General features: G+C 43.9%; 1 protein-coding gene across 2 annotated transcripts; it reads right to left on the bottom strand.

Annotated features, from left to right (window-relative positions):
• Positions 1 to 2,591: 2,591 nt before the first annotated feature.
• ACP5 (acid phosphatase 5, tartrate resistant) lies at positions 2,592 to 19,295 on the bottom strand. 2 transcript variants are annotated; one of them, XM_032970616.2, is made up of 7 exons: positions 18,818 to 19,295; positions 13,872 to 13,992; positions 9,697 to 9,902; positions 8,374 to 8,498; positions 6,891 to 7,088; positions 5,799 to 5,946; positions 2,592 to 4,377 (listed from the first exon to the last, which is right to left on the bottom strand). In XM_032970616.2, the coding sequence occupies exons 2-7, from the start codon at positions 13,969 to 13,971 to the stop codon at positions 4,132 to 4,134; spliced, it is 1,023 nt and encodes a 340-aa protein (XP_032826507.1). In that variant the 5' UTR covers positions 13,972 to 13,992; positions 18,818 to 19,295; the 3' UTR covers positions 2,592 to 4,131. The 2 variants fall into 2 exon arrangements, with proteins under 2 accessions (XP_032826507.1, XP_032826509.1); XM_032970618.2 differs by lacking the exon at positions 18,818 to 19,295 and adding an exon at positions 18,667 to 18,811.
• Positions 19,296 to 22,226: the final 2,931 nt, after the last annotated feature.

The raw sequence follows: 22,226 nt of genomic DNA, 5'->3' as shown, positions 1-22,226 counted from the left end.
CAGGTGGTGCATCAGCCAGTCATCTCAGTCAGCCGACCCGTGGCACCTGGGTCTGCCCCGTGACCTCCTGCCAGCGGGCGTTCGACACTTCACGTGGCTTCAAGGTGCACATGGCCTGGCACAAGCGTCGTGGTGACGTCACCGCCACTTAGTGGCGAATGGCGGTTGTTGTTGTGTGTGTGGCTGTGTGTGTGGCTGTGTGTGTGGCTGTGTTTGTGTGTGTGGCTGTGTGTTTGGCTCGGGGAGCGGTAGTGTTGTGGTTAACGCTACGCTGCAAACCTGGCGACCCGGGTTCGATGCCCGCTCACGGCCAACACCCAGTGACGACTATCTGAACCGGTCCTGGGCCTCCCCGAGATCGCCACTAGGGAGACAAAGGCGACCAGGCGTAGTGCTGGCCACCCACCCCCTCGTGGTGTGCCGGCCTTCATCAGTGCTCGCTAACAGCACTTGCCCCAACAGTCTGTTAAGGCTATACGGGGGATCTCTGTCTTTATCTGTGCTGCGTGCGACATCCGTCTATGTTTAACTACATGCAAAATACTCAAGGAAATTGCAGACCATCTCAAAGCAGGAATTTTTCCTATAAATGGCTCGAGACTCCGAGGCTTAAGGCGAAGGAATTGAATTACAGTCGGTCGCATATCTGTCCGTCATATACAGGAGTATTTGCCATGACCAGTTAACCACACGTACCCATTAAAGACGGCGTGATATGGCGTTGCGAGGAGTGCGTTTGCATCTTGTTTGCCGAGGTTTCAATATGATGGGGCAGCCTTGGTAAATACTGCAGCTGTATTAACCGTAAAAGTACATGCCATCTGGTTCGCAGCAGACATTAAAGAGATCCCGTGCCACGGTTCAATTTTGACGGAGTGTATTTGGAGGAAAAAAACTCACAAATTACTTACACAGCAATCGTCACCACCTGTTGCAAAAAATTATCAGAACCTTCTTAAAAACAGTCTTGAGACTCATGGAGGCTTTTCCTTGGCTAAATTATAATCATAAAATAACAACACCCAGTGCAGTATGTGCGTGGTTAAACGGTTATATGTTTTATAGCCGTTCACAAATCTTACACATACAGTAATGTATTCTTAACCTTGCCTATATTGACATCCAGTCCAGCATTCCCCCACGGCTAAAGCGGGTTGTGCTTGGTGTCCTATAAGCGCGTCGGTGCACTTATTTTATAGATTGTCACATATCCGACCGTTTCACATATTCATCATTACCTCTGACTCCCAATGAATTAAAGGTGCAACAGAGCTCATTGCCCATAGCACAGCGGCAAGTGGGCATCTTCACACTGCAACGACTATGAACGTAACATACGAATAAGGTCGCACTCATTGCACACTGCACGACACAGATAAACCACAATACCTTGCCGATTTATTCAAGGAGCATAAATCATCACGCAGTCCGGTTTAATCCGGTCACTCACAGCGGCTTTTGGCGAGCCATTGAACAAAGACGATCACTGCATCGTGTGCTTTCAGGTGCACTTCTGCGATCGTCTGGAACGCTCTTCCTTCCGCTATTAGGAAGCCAGTGGAGCCAGGCAATTTGAAATTTAGATTGAAAGCTCATTCCTTTCTAAATGCTTTGTTTTGTGTGTTGTCCTTTCCCCACACTTCTGATTAGTACGATTGGGTTCCATATGGTTCAAAAGTTCATACATAACGGAAGGGTTAAATCGATTGTTTTTAACCCGCCAGGTACACTTGCGCTGTACCACCAGCATTGTGAAGTGAATGGAGAAACTGCCGTGTAGAATTCTCACCGACAGCGCTGCATCGTGACGTGGAATAAACACAAACAGGATTTTGCCAAACCAAGCAGGACCGTTAACTTCTTGAAAAGGGTCTTGAATAACTCCAAGGTTTTCCCTGGGTGAAAAAATGTATAGCCATAAATATTCGTTGCTCATGCAGACTTGTCAGAAGGTATATTAGGGCCTACTCTTGCAGGATGGCCAGGGTGTCTTGTAACAGGTGGGATAACCCACACTGTAAAAACCTATTAAAATTTTTTTTAACCAGGTAAGGCCCCACTGAGCTCTATAGCTAATTTTCAGAAGCGATCTGGCCACAAATGATCGCTCAACAAAAGTGACTTATCATGTGAAAACGTACAGCAGCCAAATACTCAAAATGCATGTTTCTCAATGTGGAGGGGGAAAACCCAGAGGAACCGGAAAAAAATCCACACAACCACGGGCAGAACATGACAACTCCAAATATATAGGCGTCAGGGTCGGGATGAAAACTACGACCTCCTGTCTACCAGGTGAGGTAGTTAACATCACCACCGTGGCACCCCCATCATACCCTCACTCGACCCAACCCATAATACCATGACCGGCTGCTGATGGACTACTGTGCGCATTTACACTGCCAGGTGGAAGGTGGACAGGCGGGTGGAAAAAAAAAACCTTGTACCATCTTTTCAATTAGCTGTGACGGGAGATTGAGCCGGTGAACCTCTGAATTACAAATTCAGTGCGCCAACCATTGCACTGCAGCATTATCACTGGGTTATGTTTCACAAATACATGAATAAAAACGAACAGCCACACTTTAGGCAACTATTACACTGATTTATTCAATTAAAATGGCTTCGAGTGTGTAAACAGACTTTCTTTCAAAGTTATAATGGCAATCAAAATTATTTGGACATAACTAAATAGGACTAAGAATCAATCAAAATTACTTTCGACTGTTTAAAGAACAATTTAAAAACTATACTAAATAAAAAATGTAATGTTTATTTATTCACTTAAAATTATTGCCGTTTTAAAACATTTCCATAACCACACATTCTATACATTCTGGAGAAAAAAACAATATTTTGCATTGATTAATAAAAACAACCACTAAAGTAATCATCCATTTGTTTGTATTGCATCTGGAATTATTGAGATGCAAGTACAGAAAAATTACTATCTACCAAATACATCATAAAAAGTGTATATGGTCCTCAAAGAAACACGGTATGTTGTTTTACATTCACAAAGTATTGCTGCTTGTGCTAGTGTTCAACAAAAACAGGCTATATAAAGTAATCGTCAGTAAAAAAATCATCAAGTTTTTAGGATCAAAAAATTAAGGCAAATCTGAAAAACACACAATCAGGCCTTTGGCGTAAAAACCACCACACGTCCATACATTCACGGGCACAATGTTAAGATGAGCCTGATAAGAAAAATACCACAAGGCCTCATCCACTCTTGCTTAGCACCACCGAGTTATTACTGCATAAAAAACAAGACATAGTCATGTGTTCGTAGAAAGGAAATGTGTACCATTATTTCCTGCCAAATAGTTAACTCTTTTTCTTCCGGTATGAAAATTTAAAAAGATTTGTCCAATGTTAACTTATTTTTATGCTGGTAGCTCCCTCTAGTGGAGGCCAAGGCGCCCACAGTGGCACTAAAAAGTTGAAGGGCCACATCTTTACCTTCTGACAGCTCTTTCTGCCAACACGTAAATCAATCAATCCTCAAACGTTACTAGGCAGTCGCATGACACGCTCGTTAATCCTCTGCATTATCCTCATCGCCCCTAAAAAACGACTAAACTCAAGAAGCCATAAAGCCATGCAAATTTTAACAAATTTCCATGCAAAAAAACCCCCCGCAATTCTTCACAAGGGCATTTCTATCTTTGCCGTGCCCGAGACAACCCTCTGTTTATACCTCTTTTCCACTGTACATCAGAGCTACACCGAGTCCATGCAAAGCCAAAGCAGCTCAGGACATCTGAAAATGTTTTTCCACCACAGAACCAGAGCCGTACTGCTTGATGTCACAAACAATGAAAGCGTCATTATCTCTGCCTCTGGCCCTACATGACCTTAGGCCAGATTCGGACGTTTTTGTGAAGTCAGCATAAGGTTTTGATTCAGGTTCGGCACGGCTTCGTTTAAACGGTGGAAAAAAAATTGGCTCCTGAACCATGCGGAGCCATTTCAACACGGCCTGCCATGGCTCGGTCGTAGTGGAAACGAGGTATATAAAAACAGGGTCGACGGCCACGTCCAGGTGAGGTAGAAAAACGGCAAACGGTGGAAATCCACCAATCCTGAGAGAGGGCCATGCTGGAAAATGCCCACACGCCCCCCAATTTAAAATTGTTTGCGCTTGGGCAAGGTCGTGCGGTACAGAGACTTTCCCATGCTCTCGATGTATGTAAGGGTCATGGCATCCTTCGTCACCTCCACGTGGACGAAGCCTCCAAGGGACTCAAAGTCAGAGAAGTGGAAGCGCAGGGAGCCCTCGGGCACCGCATCCTTGTGCTGCTGCGACTCGTCGATGAAATTGCCGGCACCGCTCAAGACGTAGCCGATGGGGGAGTCGGTCTCCTGGAGGTACTGCACGTGGAGGGCAGGGGGGGTTAAAAGGTTAAGGTGAAGCCCTGGAACTGCTTGCTAATGGCCACTACGGGATGAAGGGCCTCTGCAGAACCCACCCCCTTCCCCCCCACCAGATTGCATTTGGCCTACTCTTCCATGCTGGCCAGATGTCTTATAAAAAGTCGGAGGTACCCCACACACACACACAATTATACTGCTAGGTGGACAGAGGTGGGAGGATTTAAGAAAAGTTTCCCTTGGTTTAACTGTTGGAAGTTTGAACCAGCGGCCCAAGGATTACGTATCCAGTGAGCTAAGCCTTACACACCATGGCAGCATCACAACAAAACGCGAACACCAATAGCCAGATGTGGCCACCGCTTCGTATCTTGCAGCACATGTGCCATATAGGAGACTTGTCACCCCCCCCCCCAAATAATTTCGTACTTTGCAATTGAGTCTAACTGATGACTCAAATAGTCATATAGCCCAGCTTTAAAGTTGATTGTTGCGATCTCAACAAAACATTTCTAATAATGTAACATGCATAGCATTCGCTCGTTCGACGAGAGAAAACTCGGGAGGCATGGGGAACCACAGACGAGTGGGAAGGCAGCAGCCACGCGGTTATCCGGCACAAACAACCGCTCAAGACATCAGCAATGGATTCAGGTTTTAGACAAGTACAGATAATTCATGTCGGACACTCGCAAAGAGCACGCACAGTACCATTACCGCAGTGTAGCGGCGGCACACACATGTACTTGGAAAGTTGGGGTTAGTGGATCATGCAGCCATTAAGTGCGACAGCAACCCGCAAGGTGATATGGATAGTAGCATACCAGAACAGCAAGCAGGTTGTCGACCTCGGTTTAATCTATTCATCAAGGGATGTACCATGTTATAATACTTATTTACCCAGGTAAACCACACAGTGCAAGGTTTTTTCAGGATCCTGAATTAGAGGAGTTATATGAAGGTGTTATCAGCCAGTTAATGAGTGTTCATACATGGAGGAAATCAGGGCACCAGGAGAAAACCAACGCGAGGGAATAACTCGATCCCATAGGGCCTCCGATTAGCACGGATGATATTAGCCCAGTGCTGCAAGCACCTCCTCCTGGCAAGCCAGGGTACGGCACCTCCCCGACGCCCTCGGGAAGGGAGTTTCGCAGCATCTGTTCAGCTACCCACCAACCCTCGCTGCTGCCTCCACAGCGTTGAATTATTAATTAAGGACATGTGCAGATTAGCCACCACTGCCCGGGATCAAATCACGAAGCCGCCCCCCCCTGCCCGCAGCATGCGGATCGGGTCCACATATCATAAGGGTATATACACCGATGCCTACGATGGCCTCAGCACGTTGGTCGTTGGTACTGTGCGGCTCAACGCAAAGCACATGCAACGTGCAGTACGGTGGTGCCCGTATGGCCCACCTGCAGGTTGTGGTCGTGCCCACAGAAGTAAGCGGTAGCCTGGTATTTCTGCAGCAGCGGGTGGAGATGCTTGACCAGACAGCGGGTGGGACCGTGCTCAGCCACCGACCACACGGGGAAGTGCCCTGCGACCACCACAAACTCCGACCTGGGCGGCAAAAACATCATCCCCCACCATGGGACTTTTAACATTGCAAATGAAACCAGAGCTCGGAAACAAAAATCGTGCACACGTATGGATTACGCAGTGCTTTCCCGCCAGACGTTTGGGTTGGGTAGCCGTAAGAACAAAAAGCATTTGCATTTTTTGCACTGGAAGGTTTCACTACATTTCGAGCAACCTCTTTGCTCAATATGATTACAAAGAGGGTACATTCCTACTATCAACAACTTTACACCCAAGTTTCGTTCATAATGGATGTTTACAAGAGTTAGTGCCCCCCCCCACCCTTCTTAAAGATGCAGTCTTTGGCCAGAACTTCATTGTTGCAACTGTGACCTCGCATTAGTTGGGCAAGGTGGCGCAACTTGTAATTTACCACAGAAGAGGCAAGACATACGTTGTGAAGTCTCAAGAATTATCACCTTCGAGACTCATGGTTTTAAATAATGTTGCGTGTCTCTGCCGTGCTACGGATTCCCACATTTTGTTTACCTTGTTGTAAATAATGCAGTTGGCCCTATGTATTGCAGCGTCTCACCGTGGCTGCTGCTGCCAATGGTTCATGTCTCATGCAAGGGGTCAGCTACACAAGTTTTGTCTTTACGACACAGCCTTTCTACGTAGAAAAACACATGGAAAATGTACAACTCCAAGGTGATTATTATATTTCTCTAATTTAATGGTGTTCACCAAGTGCTGTGCATTAGCCTAGTGCTGCTCCGCAAACTCATTTAGCAACAGCCCCCACTTTAATCAAAAGGTAGGCTCCCCCGTCGCTGCTTGACGGTTATGTCTGCTTCATGCTCTTGATTTTCCCTCAGATCACTGGGTTCCCCTCATAGTGCAATGCGCCAACAATGATGCCACCGCCACACACACACACACACAGACGGGCCGTGGCGTGCAGTTCTATCTAAGCAGCCACTCACTTGGCCGCCTTGAGTTTCTCCTTGAGCCATTGCAACTGCTTGTTGGAAAGCTCGAGGTCTTCGGGACCCTCAGGCTGCCCGTGCCCAAAGTCATCGGTGTTCCCGCACATCGTGATCGTGTCGATCATGAGCAGGGTGAGGCTCGCATTGGAGCCTGGAATGGGCAGCACCACGTCGTAGTAGAAGTCCGGGAAGTGCCTGTGCGACAATGATGACAGTTCAGGGTTTTTTGTGCACTGTGCACAGAATTGCAGTCGTTCAGAATCCCAAAGGAGGGCAACTCTTAGACTTCTTCTTTGGTTCTTTCGGTAAAGTCAGGTAGATGAAGGCTACTTGTGTTGTGGCCGAAACGTCGTGAGAATTTTATTGTCTTATTTTATTTTATTCTCATTCTACGTGACTTTACCGAAAGAACCAAAGAAGATGAATCCTTGCAGTCATGAAAGCTTTAAATCGAAACTCTTAGACTGTGAAACCTCGTCTCAAAAAGGGTACATTAAAAAAACATCAAGGGGGTGGGGGGCGGTATGACAAGAAAAATTTAAACAAGCTTCATAACAAACGTTCAACGCCAAGAATAATTAAGTACTACTGCTTTTGTCTCATCGTGCATTCTGCATTCAGCTCTCCCCCGTTCTTCGCGTCTCTCCCCCTAGCCAATGCTACGGGGCTAGGGGAGAGACACGAAGAACGTTTGAGCGTCGATTTGTGTGGGAAGTAGCTACGGTGGTGAAGCGGCTTTTACTGCCCACGTGTTTCACATTTTAAAAACACCGACTTGAACAACTGAAAATTCCCCTAAGGCACGTGTACCAATTCTCTTAGGTCACATCCACTGTTACCACATCGTCACCACAATCTTCCATCTCCCCCTCGATCTCCCTCTTCCCCCTTTTTCTGCCCTGCACCAGCAGCATCTCCATAGTCCTTCTTAATCCTTTCTGAGACGACTGCACGTTTCAGGACAAGTCCCGTTCACCGCCGAATCTCGGAATGTGTAAAGCCGTTCAGCATGAATTTTATTTTACAGGAGGCATAGTGCTGTTTTAACACCTTGTACTCACCGCAAAGAACTGTAGTGACATGACCGCACTATGAAAGCTGGTGCCAAACCATGCCACAGGCCCTCCCACATGGCTTTGTGCGAGCCTTGGTAACGATAAAATAATTTATTTACTTCTGGTTCTGTTACGCTGATGTACACATTCTTCAGAATGGTAAAGGGGTTGACTTCATCTTCTTGTCCAGCCTCCATCTTTATTCCTCCTCCTCCACCCTCTCTCTCTCTCTAAAGATATTCCCAATGTCCACCTTATCGTTCTCAACTCCCTTCTTTCAAGGGCCCTCTCTTTTCTCTCAAGGCTACATAAATAAAGAGACTGTAGACAAGTGGGAGATACAGGACTGAGTTCTGCTTAAAAGGTGCTCGGCAACAACCCAAGGATTTGTAAACGTGCCTAAGGGACTTGGGGAGCTGCATTACCAGCGAGAGGAGCGATGAGAGTAGGCGATCTGCGCCGACACGTTGCCTTTGTGGTCGTGGTTGCCAGCGATGACGTACCAAGGAATGTGCAACTCTGGCGCAGAGTACACGGACTCAAAGGTTTCCTGGAGGTTGGAAAGTTTTTTTTATGTTAACACCACCGCACCGTCACGATTTATTTGCTGGTGGAAAAAGTTGTTTATCCTGTTTGGGACAAAAATGGACAAATCTGCCTACAATGGAAGCACTAAATTATGGCGGCGAGGCACTTTTTTTACAATGCAATTTTAGGAGAAATTGTTGTCGAAAAAGGCCACATGCATCGTGTTTCCTAGGAGAGCCACTATTGCAATTTGGTATGGCAATGGTCAAAGCAAATTTAACTATAACTAGACTACCCAAGAAGCAACCAATCGGAAGATTTTAACTTTCACCCTTCCAGATATCATCCACCATGCCCCGACTCAACCACCACATTCTCCCCCCAATGAATCCCATACAACCTCGGGTGGGGGGATAGGCAGCAAACAGATTTGGTCCAGATTAGGGCAACTACATATTTATAGCGGGAAAATGGGCCATAAACCATTGCCGGTGATTGTAGCGATAACTGCTATAAGATTATTTTAGCGCTTCACGGTTGCCACACTGTGATGGAGCCATCATTAAAATGGAGACAGTAAAAAGGTTAAGATGCAGCCCTGCAATTTCTTGAGCAAGCAAATGCTGGCAGAAGGGCCTTCATTAGAGGTAGGTCTAGACAGCCCCTATACAGGGTATTTGGCCTAATCTTCCACACTGCAAAAATGTCTTGGAAAAGGTGAGAGTACCCACACTTCACCCCACCACAGATACATGACCTGCCGATCGACTCAGGTGTACCCGTTCATTTACACTGCTGTGTGAACAGGGATGAAGGGGGGTTTAAGAATCTTGCCAAATATTTTAACTGCTTTATCTGTAGCTCGAATTGAACCTGCAGCCAGCGTGCTATACCCATTACACCATGGCAGCACCCCTAACTAGACAGTAAAAGATGGGAAAAAAAATTATGCATTCCCCGAATGGAAAAAGCATTAAAAAATGACTACTTTTCGGGGAATGCACAGCACTAGAAGAGCCATATCCCAAAAACTTTGCCGATTAGATACTTTTTACTTTGAAGGTATTGTTGACAAAAAAGTGTGACACGTTGGAGTGCTATTTCTACTTGCACAGCACTGCCAACGAACACAGTTTCATCACACAAGTAGTTTTATTCTCGAATGCAATCGCAGATCCGAGTCGTGACTCGGCGAATCGTTAGGCACCCGAAGCACTCGCCGAAAAGCGTGGATCATCGACGCTGCGGACGCCGTTGAAGTAGAAGTTGTCTCCGAGCGCCAGCACGAAGTCGGCGCCCATGGTCTGGGCCGCGCGGGTCATCCCCTTCGCCGTGGCCACCTCCAGTGGCGTGACGTAGGGCGGCAGCGGAAGGCCGCCCCAATCCCCAACGGCGATGAAACGCAGCGCCGGCTTAAGCTGATCTCCTGCCGAAGATTGCACACGTTCCGTACAAGTTAGCCCACTACTTCATCGCTGCCATCATCACTGCTTCGGAATAAAGACTGACATTGTCCCCCGCACCTCCGATTAGCACAGTTGGCTGCATATGGTGCGAAAGAAGTTCATACATACATTATAGGGTACTTAAATGCCCCGGCATCTCAAAAGCACATTGCATCACATCTAAAACACTCCAATAACCTGTTGCAATCCAGCAAAGGGGACACCCAGTGGCAGCTGTCCCTGTGCGGCACAAGGCATACACAGCACCAGCCTGCAAATGGCCATGAGTCTGCTTGTAAGAGGCAGTGTTGCCACGTCGCTTCCCAATTAAGTCACTGAAGTAACTTATCAAAATGTGGGTAATTCAATTTTAGGAATATTTTCCAACTTGCTCTCCTTTTTAAAAATGCTTTTTAACGCTTTTCACCTAAGGAAGAAAGCGTTTATACGTTAGCTCTATCAGTCGGTCCACCTGTAACAGGGAAGCACGCTAACTCTCATAAAGATGATGCAAAAATGAACCAAATTGTAGTGTAAAGCGGTGTTGTTGTTTGGGACTCACCCGATTGAAAGCCGGCCACATTCATAAAAGGGTTTGCCAAAACTTGAAGAGACAAACCGGAGAGAAAAAATAATAACTATTTGCAATCCTAACACTATTTATCCAGGGAATACCCATTGAGTCTCAAGGACCTGCTTTGGCAGAGAGCCAATTCATTGTTAATGCAGAGGGAATGTCAAGAGATAATTTAACTCTATGAAAGGATAACTCTAAAATGTCTACATAAGTCACCAACCTGTTTACTGCCATCCAGATTTGTGTTTATCACAATGTGCAATTCGTAAACTCCTGGTCTCCTAAGCACACATTTACAGCTGTGTTCCTCCAAAAATATCAGAAGTCTCTTTTAGACAGACATTCACGTATAAATGTAATCTATAACTCAGAACCTTTTGTTTGGGCAGAATTGAAAGCCTGGACTGGATTCAGCTGTCGGAATCTATCGATAATAAATTTCAGATGCTGTGTGTAATGTACCAGTCTTTCAAAGACAACACATTTTGCGAGATGTTTACAGGGCAAGTGTAAACACCGACGCAGGACGTGCACATGATCTTAAACCAAGAATATATATAATACAAGAATATATACACCACTATCTACACCAAAAGCCTTAGCTTCTGTATGACGTATAAGATTAACATCACATTATAAAATGGGTCCGTTACGGCAAAAGCAAATGTTGGCAGCAGTAACGCAGCAAGAAGGAAATTTACGCCAGAAAATATGGAGAGTCTATGACCTCAGCACCTGGAATGTACTCAATCTCAGAGTCAAGCATGTTTGCACCTGGAAAGTGCTTTGGTGGGCGACCACCAATGCAAAAATCAAGGCGGTCGGGGCTACATGCTGGGCAGAGGGCATTGCAGCAAAACAAACACATTGTGGTATTGGACTTCTCTGCTCCCATGTCTATGCATGCCGCCTTCACCGACCCACACTGCCCAGTGGTGGAGTTATGGTCAAAGTACCATGACTCATCCAGCAGTGGATTGGGCCAGAATTGTGTACACGTGGATAGGTTTCGGGCTCAGGAGACTGTGGGATAAATAGGTTCGGCATTTGTAAAGGTTAGCTTGCATTCAAAATGCAAAATCAGCACGAAAGGGATTTGCAATATAAAGACCGCTTAATCATACAAAAAACACGTAAAATGTGGGTCTCACTGGTTGCGAATGTGGTTTCGTTTTGTGATTGCGTAAAAACGCCTCCGACTGCATAAACAAGCGTGTGGATATAATGTATGGAAACAATGGAGCCGAGACCTGCACTCACAAACACTTAATCTTGTGTGTATATACAGCATAGTAACAGGCAGAATATATTGTTATACACAATCGTAATTAACGGGTCGTGCCTTGTTATTTGCAATGTATTCAGTGATAAGTTAGTGCTTTGGGAAGTGACCTATCTTCTGGGTGGAGGAGCTTGAAAATAGAAAATCAATTTCTGAATCAGTCTGTCATTAGCAAGGCAAAAAGCACACTTTTTTTATCAACAGGCATTCTCTTTGTGAATGCTATCAGTAGTGTTTTCAGAGAGTTTCCACACCACTGACAGTTTATTACAACAGCTACATCGATTACAATGGGGGGGGGGGGGGTGATCGTGCAGTAGTTGGCGCATTGCACAATGTGCCCTCTTATTTCAAACGAAGGCCACCCTATTTATTTTAAAGGTCATATGGAAGCCGAGGACTGTTAAAAACAAGATGGTAATAGCAAGCCAATGGCTGTATTGCCCACCTCCAGTCTTTTATTGCTCATCTCCCGTCGCTTTTATACCACTGCCCCATTTGGTATTGTTATCACTTCTCTGCATATGTAAAGTGCTTTGAGATCCAGTCGCATTAAAGTGCTTGTAACACAAATATAAATAATTTATGTCCTTGTCTCACCTTCGAGACGAAAGTACGCCTTACAGCACAGTTTCAAAGTTAATGCATGCATTTGCAAAGTCTGTTTGCATGTTTTACCACACGTGATTGTAGTTAATGTAGACTTAATGCCTTGTAATGCGTCTATAGGTAGTCCTCTGCTTACGATGGAGATGTCTTACGACGACCCCATCGCAAGTCAAAAATATCGTAAGATGGCCTAGCCGATCCAGGAGTCTTAAAGAATGGTGATAATTTAGCAAAACAGAGCAATTTACAGTACCGTACTGTATACACGATATACTGTATGTATTTATTAATTACAATACTGTATTGCACAGTAAAATGTAAAGTAAAAAAACAAGGTAAATTCTTAGCCTACCTATATGAACTGCAATTTAATAGAAAGTTTTTTTTTAATGTTACAATTTTGTCGTATCGCTATCGCCATCGTAAGGTCAAGATATCGTAAGTCGAACCACCGTAACTCGGGGACTATCAGTATTTGGTATTTGAACATCTTTACACCTGTATTCTTGCCAGAAAAGATAAAGCCTATTCTTTATGTTCATCATCATTTTGATACTGTCAAAACGGGTATCATTGTTAATAATTTACTCATCTCGCCTGAGACCAAATACACCGGAATGGACCCCATCTTGGTCAGATCTCCGGGGCCAAGCCGGTTGAAGCCTGAATCTAGCTTGGATGAGTCACTGGCATTTATACAATCGGTGTTGACTGCTCCAAGACTACATTGTCAGCAGTGGGACTTACCTAGAAAAAAAATGGTTTATAGGTTTAGAGATCAAGTGCAGCCAAAACACTGTCCTGGACTATGCTCCCGATCCAAGACACCCACCTTCACCAACCTGCACTGACCAGCATGGTGAAGTATGGTCACACAATCGTGGTTGACAGTGTGCCGTTGTTGAAACAAACAATGCTATGAGTACCTTAATTCTGGGTATTGTTTTCTCGATCTTAATTTTCTTACAATTTTTTGTATTTTAGAGAGCCAACTTATGTTACAAGAATGTGTTTTTACATGTATTTAATATTGATACATGTGCACAGTATGTCTTACATATATTTCCTGTACAGTGGTTGTCTGCTCAGATTATGTTTTTAATGTCATATTTTGACAAATTATTATTGCCAACCATTACAGGTTTTGGGGGTTAGATCGCTTAAATATGTGTCCTTATGTTGTAACTTTGCTCTCCAACACACCGGTGTGCTGTACTAGTACCGAATTGGCATGTTCTGTTTACGTGACAAACATTACTAATAGTAATAGTCTGTGTCGGGCGGTGGCGGGTTTAACGACAAATTTTTATATTCATGCGATCTAACCCAAAAAATCCTGATTATGGATATTGGACGCGAAAGTCTACGTGTTTAACTGATTGTCAAGTTGGCGAGCCAGATACCACTTACAAAAAACGTACTATTAATTTCTCAACCGGTAAAAAAACACAATGAAAACAAATTAAATGGGGAGGGGCTCACCTGGCTTGAGGCCCCCTGGGTATGAGAAGACGCCACCACATGCCACCAACGTCAGCAAAGTCACGAGGGTGAACATGTCTGCTATGCGTAGGCCACCCATTATGCAGGAATCTGGCAAGGGCTTGAGGTCAGGAGCAAGGGTTAGGGGTCATTAAAAAGGAGAGGGAGAAAAACAGCGACCATGTGAAAAGCAACACCATTACAGAGCCTGTCCCGATGTGTTGTCGGGTTGTAGCTCATGTAGTTAGCCATCATGTGCATGTATAATTTAATTGGCACCGTATGTATCCAACTGTGCTAATTGAAGGTCACTCCACGTGCTGGATAAGTGCTTCTTCGGGAGATGGATTTATTCTTAAGAGTTTTTTTTTTAAATATCCAATTGAATTCAGTTCCTAACGAAGCTCCTGGAATAGAGTGAAGCGGACAATAAACACTGGACCACAGCAAATCCGCGAAAAACTACACGTAGCTGTACGGATCCATGAGGCAGCTGGAATTACCAAGCCCAAGCCATTGTTTCAAACAGCAGGGGATAACCATAGCTTTTAATTTTAATGCAGATTTAGGTTTGTTTACAATCCCGCTGACAAACTAAAACAGAATACTGTATATACAGTAAGATAAAACGATACTACACCCAAGAACTTAGATTAATTCACCCGATTAAAGGTGTGATGTTGTTGTCTGATTGTGTTACTCTACATTGTTTTAAAGCAATAAGCTTGGATTCTTCTTTGTTATTTTGACCATCTGTTCTGATGTTTGTTTACAACAGTCTTCACAATGCTAGATTACAAAACAAAAAGGCCTACGAAATTTACCACAGCTTACCAAGTGGCCCTAAACTGTAGTTTTGGGAAATATTGCCCAATACCGTACCTAGGATATATTTTTTATTAATTAAAGGACATCAGCTCAAACGGACCTTCCATTTTGCTAGTGGACTTCTATGCCATGGTCTATTATTGTTTAGATACAAGTCCTTTGTCACTCCTGGAAGAATGGCAGGAGTGACCATAGTTTCACCACGCTCGTCAAAGTGGGTTGAAGGGCCTAAGCCATATTTCCTTGCATAAAACGAATAATCTATTAGAATTCCATCTTGTTGGGTTTGTTACAAGTTTATTACACGAAAAAAAGGCACCAATTTTTCGATACATTACCATCACTGGACTGTAATGTTTCTTTTGAGATACCTTATACTTAAATGGCTACTCAAAAAATTGCCCTTCCATAAAGTATGTTTACCACACCACGCACAGCACTTATTATCACGTGCCCAGCAGCTTGGCAGACGTTAAACGAATACATTGGCCTGTCATAATCACAAAGCTACCATCATGAACGTTCGGCGACACTTGGGGACTTCCCCATTTAATACGGTTCGTGTACCACGGAGAGAAGCTTAACGCTGTTACTCTCTGGTTCTTTCGGTAAAGTCACGTATATCCTCACCTGTTGCAAACCGAAAAGTCGTGTTTTCTTTTGTTATTTTTTTCTATCTACGGGACTTTACCGAAAGAATCGAAGAGTATGGATTCCTGCAGTCACGAAAGCTTCAAATCGAGACATAACGGTGTCGTTATATCTTTGTAAACAAAAGGTGATCTTGGACTGGAGCTTGGGCACCGTTTTCCTGCCATGTGTATGGCAGTGTACCGCTGTGGTTGGGTCACATCAATGTGATGCAGTACACGGTGTTACACGTGCATGCTGAACTTCTTTCGCACCATACGCAGCCAACTGTGCTAATCGGTAGGTGCGGGGGAAGGTCAAACTAAAACGCATTTCTAAAATCGTTTTTCAATCTATATGATTTAAGAGCGCATAGCTCCAACGGCTTCCGAAAATCAGAAGAGCGTTCCAGACGGCCGCAAAAGCGGCGAATCGCTCACCTTGCAACCAACCTCCACATTGTTTCATGAGTCCACGACCCAAGGTGGACTCGTTACATATCTGGACCACGAAACACGTGGCGCTTTGGGGGGGGGGGGCCTTCATCCATTAGATTGGACAAACTGTAAACTCTTCTTACAAGATCATCTTCGTCATCGCAGTCTTCAAGGAGTTTATTTTGAATGGGTTTGTAACAAAATGGAGGTCTCCTATAACAGAACAAAAGCCCCAATTGTCACACAAAGGTTCAACTGGAATGGACCTTAGGAGTTGTTGGTCCGGTGTGTTAATACGATCCAACTCGCATTAAAACTAGATTCGACGCTTTCGTTACTGCAGTAATTATTATTTGGTTCTTTGGGTAAAGTCTCGTAGAAAGAAAATAATAATGGAATACGACGTTTCGATTGCAACACAAGCAACCATCATCAGGTACAAATTAATGAGAAAACACACTTGGTAAACTTGGAAAAATAATGCAATACAACACAGAGATTCGGCCAACATAAGTCAACACTCCACCTTGTTGATTACGTTCTTCCAAAGATTGCTAAATTTGAGAGAGACAATACACAGACACGGAGACACAGACAGAGAGAGAGACTCACACAGAGACAAACAGAGGCCTTTGTGTATGTCTCTGTGTGAGTCTCTCTCTGTCTGTGTCTCCGTGTCTATGTTGTCTCTCAAATGTAGCAATCTTTGGAAGAACGTAATCAACCAGGTGGGGTGTTGACTGTTGTGTTAGCCGACTCTCTGTGTTGTATTTCATTTTATTTACAAGTTCACTAGGTTTGTTTTCTCATTCATTTGTACCTCATGATGGTTGCTGGTGTTGCAAGCGAAACGTCGTATTCTATTATTTTATTTATTTCTACGTGACTTCACCGAAAGAATCAAAGACTAATCACATTCGTCAAACAACTGCCTTTAGGGAAAAAAAATGACTATAATTAGGCGACCCAAATGGACCTTCTTCATGAGCACACCGTGTGCAATGAAAGAGGGTCATTGCCCAAACCGTCAACTACTACTCTATATACTTTTCGCTTTAAAAAAACGAGTTGTTAAATTGCTTGTTTGTTGGAAGTTTGCGTTTGTTATCAGTGCACCACTGCCAAAACCGAGTACCACCACCAAATAATCCGTGTGTTCGCAGTTTTATTAAGGCCTCGCATGAAGTCCACGTGCATCAAGTCATCACATTTGTACCGATAATCTACCAGCATCGTAGCTAATAAAGTGGTCCATAAGCAGCCCTTTGTAAATGCGAGGTTGTTGGTGGCTCAGCTGATTGGAGAGTATATAGAGTTTATTGATAACATTGAGGTAGCTTATATTTAGTTTGTTTATTGGTTTACTATATGGTATTCATTATATAGTGTAGTGTATACCCAGTTGCTTTGTGATTAATAGCTCAGCTTATTGAAGAATATATTAAGTACATTTATTATATTGATGTAATATAGACTTAGTTTTTTTCACATCGGTTTACTTTAAGATAGTTGGGTAGTTGGAGGCCTTTAGCGTCCATACACTAAATGCCTCTGTTGATATGTAAACTTTGACTTTAACATAGCTATTTCTGTCACAAGCCAATCCCTCGGCTATTTCAATGCTAAATTCTCCTGCTTTGATATGTAAACTCCTTTGTCAAGGCTCTTCACAACTCTCACCCAGCTTAAAAGTCGCTACGAATCTTAACAGCGTTCATTCAAGCTCTGTCGTCCCGACAGTTCTGTTCAAGGCTACTTGTGTTGTGGCCGAAACGTCGTGAGAATTTTATTGTCTTATTGTTATTTTATTCTCATTCTACGTGACTTTACCGAAAGAACCAAAGAAGATGTTTGACCATACTTCACCACGCTGGTCAGTGTCAGAACACGAATTGCTGTGTTCACAATGTAACTCTTCCGAAACCGTACTTACAAGGGCGTTTAAATAAAGGAATACAATACTAAATATAGTATATGTACAATTAACTTCATATTTTAAAGAACACATGCTTATAGTGTTGAAAGTAATTAACAGCGCTTTGTCAATCCACTGCTGGATGAGGAAGGCTCCCCAAAGCCGTAGTGTGTCACGTTTGACCATACTTCACCACGCTGGTCAAATGGGGAATAATCAATAACGCAGTGCGCTAACCACTGCGCCACCGCTCCCAATGTTTAAAATAAGCAGCATTTATCCACTTTAGCTCTAAAACACAAGTCGCTTGTGAATAATTACTCGCTGTTACACAATGTAATGTTAGGCGACCATGGTTGAAGTCTTAACGGACTACAACACATAGATTCGAAGCTTTCGTGACTGCAAGGATTCATATTCTTTGGTTTTATTTGGGTAAAGTCAAAGAATATTGACTACAACACGCTTGATAGTGTCGGCTCCATAAAGTGTAGTACTGTATAAAAGACAGTGGGGGTGACGAGGTAAAAAAAACCTAATCAACGCGTTACGTACAAAAGTACACACCTACGTAAGTTGTCCACTTTCATACAAGTCACAAAACTACGCGGTTGGCTACGTTTCATTGTTGTATTCGTGCACACATTCTCCAAGTATTCGTGCAACCTTTGCCAACAATGTGTAGCCTACGAAAACTAAAACACACGGGGGGTTAGCGGCGAGGTCACACAAACACAGCCCAGTGATGTATCGGAATCGTTAGAGCGTGGATCTTACCGCAGAGTTTAGGGTTTAACGTAAACAAAAGCGTGGGCAAATCGTGCACAACGTTTCGCAAACTAATCCACTTTCGTTTCTTTAACGTTGCAACCACCGCTGCCAAAATTGGCCGCACAATGAACCACGGAAGGGCGATCAGGGCTCGAAACCCGCAAGCACCCACACAACACACACGCAGAACGAGCCATGATATATATAAACACACCTTGTCTGATGATGCACGCTAACGGGCCAGTGGCCGAAACGTCGCCTCCACGTACGAGCTCCTAACAACAAGGGTGGCGATGACTCGAGGCAAGTTGCCGTGGTGTTTGATCACCGATGGCCGTTGTCAGTGGTGTAACGAAACGTTTTACCTTGGCACGGAACTCGATTGGAGAATTCAAGCTTCAATTTTGTGGGTCTTCCTCCTACTAAAGTCAGACGAGAATAGCCCCAACGCAAACCACCACTGCCAACAACAACAACCACAACTACCAAACACCACCAACAAGAAAAGCCTTGGCCCACAGGTTGTCCTTCAAATTCCTCGACACCAACAACCCTCGTGGCGATCACAAACCGTGCCCGCCCGCCCGGATTATAACAAAAAAAAACAACCACGCGCACAATGTCGCCTCCTTCCCTCTCTCCCTCCCCCTCTTTACGGTACGGTTCAACACTTCCGTGAACACAATCGACGTGAAGACCGCAACTTCACTATAACCGTCGAGTCGTCGGCAGGAGGCGCAATTCCGAGCTCTTGCTCATCGTGAGAACGATCGGCGTTCTTCTCGGGGCGGTCCCGTGCGCTCTTTGTCCGTGGTGCAGCGCGCACGTGCAAGTGGTGCCCTCTTGCCGGCCACGTGCGTCTGTGATTGATGCGGAGAGACTGGTGCGGCGTTTTAAATTCCAAGTGAAGGCCACTGACGGTCAGAGATTGGAACTCGGGCCATAGTTTGGCCATGTTTTTGTTTATTGTAGTACGGAGTTAGACTGATGGCCTTAATCTAAGTTTTCTTGTTGTTGTTGTTTGACTTGCATCCCACTGGGACTTTTGCACACAGCGTTGGTGTGCGGTGCTATTTCAGGAATATTTTGATGTTTTTTTCCTGGAATTTCTGTTTGCACAGTCACACAAAGTCACTTTAAGATGTTTTCTTGTTCATGTTTTTGTTTTTTTGTTTGTTGCGGTTGCACCCGATTCAAGAGCCGAATGGCTCACAGGGCTATACCAAATAAATAAAAACTATGAAACTAAACTATGAACGATTTGGGGGAAATATCTAATTGCGAATTTTCTGACATATTGCGATTTGATTTGCGATGACATTTTTAAAGTCAAGCTTCAGTTCAATATTCACTGTGTAATAGATCTAAAACACGTGATGGAGCATTACCACGTGATACCATCAAAATATGAACTGCTCTATATATTCTAATGCAAGGATGATAACTTAAAATATGCTAATTGCTTCCGACATGTATTTGTTAAAATGTTTGAATTGAAATAGAACAATCAAACATAGAACAATGGTTAAGTCAAATAAAGAAAATTGTAGTACAAAATAAAACAATTCCAATAGTAAAGTAATAGGACTTTTCAAATCGCAAAAAATCGCAGCCTTTGGGATTTGCTAATCGCATTGTTTCAAATTGCGATTTGAAATCGATTAATCGTTCAGTCCGGTGTGCACGTACACACCGGGCCATGCCCAGAGCTGTGTGCAGAATATTAAATAGATCCATTAAAATATAATTAAATGTATCCATAATATAGTTGTTTTGGGTTAGATCGCGTAAATATATAAATGTTGTGTCGTTAAAACCCGCCACCACCCGACACAGCCAACGCGTAAGGGTTGTCACGTTAACAGAACGTGCCCATTCGTCGCTAGTACAGCACACCGGTTGTCACCTGATGAAGCTAGTTGTAATTACTGGCGGAACGTCGTACTCAGATTGTAAATGTTGTGGCTTTGCTCACCAACACACCGGTTAGTGCTGTACTAGTGACGAATTGGCCACGTTCTGTTTACGTGACAACCCTTACTAGTTGGCTGTGTCAAGTGGTGGCGGGTTTTAACGACACATTTATATATGTATACGCGATCTAACCCAATAAATCTCTATTATGGATGATATTGGTCGCGAAAGCCTACGTATTAAACTGATCATCAAATGTAACTGTTACATTCATATTACTTGAATGTGAATGGACTGACAGGGGACTCGGTAATGTTAATTGACTATTGATTGAGTTATTGGTAGCGGTGGAGATGTTCACAAGCAACACCATGATATTCAAGTTGATTTAATGTTTCAATATATAAAATATTTGTTTCATTGGGTCTAGAAAATTCACACTGGTGCTCGATGCCATCAACAGGAGGGACTGAGATTGGAACTTTACCACTGGTTATTATTGCACTCTCACAGCAACCAACACGTCCACATCTCTGGTCAACCTGGTGGTGTCAGTAAGGCATTTGTTTCACGTTGTGTATTCCTGTGTTGTGTCGACGAAAAATGCCCACAGCCTCTGCCTTGCCCCCGAAAAGCTTTTGCGCACTTCCCCATGACGGATTTCCCCATGAGTTCATAATCGCGGCCCTAAATGTCAAAAGCGAAATATTGAGGCATACATTACTTGCCTGTTATGAAATGTCCTTCACTTTTTGGGGCAAGTAACCCGTAGGCCACATCCCGTATCTCTGTGAGAACGCTTTCATACTGATCGATAAATGTGGTGTATTTACACCACTACCAAGTCCATTAATTAGTATTGACTTGACATGAAAGACATTCGTTTTGGTAGGGATTTATTTCAGGGTTTACGTGCATTCCCCCCGATTGAGTGAAGAATTCTAACACGTTAGTATGCAGTAAAATGAGGTCAAAGGAGAAATGGTTCTGTGCAGATTAATTATGAGTGTGAGACAAATAAGATATATTCTCTCGCAGAAAGTTGTAGACGTCGTACTCCCTCTATTATTTTCATTCATTCACTTTTCTCTCAAAACATGCAGGCTTTTGTCTGTTGTTCTATCTACCTTGTGTCATCCTCATAAATGAAGTTTGATGCCCATGACAGATGCTTTCCATCGTTTGCGATGTTCAGTGCGTCTCGAGGAGTTCCGTGAAGCTTCTAAAATTGTCCCACATCAATTGTTTTCCTTCGTGTTCGTTTCTACGTTTCTCAAAAATCTGGTATCGTGTTTTGTTTAATCCCCATAATCAGGATTTATGGCGTAATGAAATAGGCTACAGATAAAGTGGGTTTCTATCGTGTCCGTCCAGTGAGGTTGTGTACATGCTTGACGTTTTTTTAATTCAAAAGGAATGTGCCTTCGGGCTTGTTATCTCATCAATATGGAAGCACACAGTGTGGCAAAGGTGGGATTGACTGAGACACGCGACTGCAGCGTGATCAGCGGAATGCCAGCAGACACGTGTCTTGCCTCTGACCCAAATCACCCGGAATGTGCCGAGATGGAGGACTGACACTCGTCTACCCCGTAGTGTGACCTTGTTGAAAATAGTGGCCTATATAAAACTCATGGGGAGTGGTATACAGTACACAAAAATAAAGTGTAAACAAATCTTCAACCGATATCTTTTTGGGTTAGATCGCGTAAATTGCAATGTTGCTAAACCCGCCACAGCCAAATAGTACGTCACGTAAACAAAATATGCCAATTCGTTACTAGTTCAGTAAACCGACAATATTTACAATTCAAGTACTGGAGGTGGGTTTACTCTCTAACACACGAGTGAATTAGTAAC

This window comes from Petromyzon marinus, chromosome 44 (genome assembly GCF_048934315.1).
Source record: "Petromyzon marinus isolate PM22_M1 ecotype Great Lakes invasive population chromosome 44, UKy_Petmar_22M1.pri1.0, whole genome shotgun sequence".
Taxonomy (NCBI): Eukaryota; Metazoa; Chordata; class Hyperoartia; order Petromyzontiformes; family Petromyzontidae; genus Petromyzon; species Petromyzon marinus.
The sequence above is the reverse complement of the archived record's forward strand: the minus strand, read 5'-3'. Positions and strand labels throughout refer to the sequence as shown.

Excerpts from the sequence above, each read along its gene's own strand:
- ACP5 (XM_032970616.2), bottom strand. The coding sequence starts at position 13,971 with ATGGGTGGCCTACGCATAGCAGACATGTTCACCCTCGTGACTTTGCTG. Across the intron at positions 8,499-9,696 it reads TCGATGATCCACGCTTTTCG|GAAACCTTTGAGTCCGTGTA; the intron begins GCGAGTGCTTCG and ends TCCAACCTCCAG. Across the intron at positions 7,089-8,373 it reads TCTCATCGCTCCTCTCGCTG|GCACTTCCCGGACTTCTACT; the intron begins GTAATGCAGCTC and ends ATTGTCGCACAG.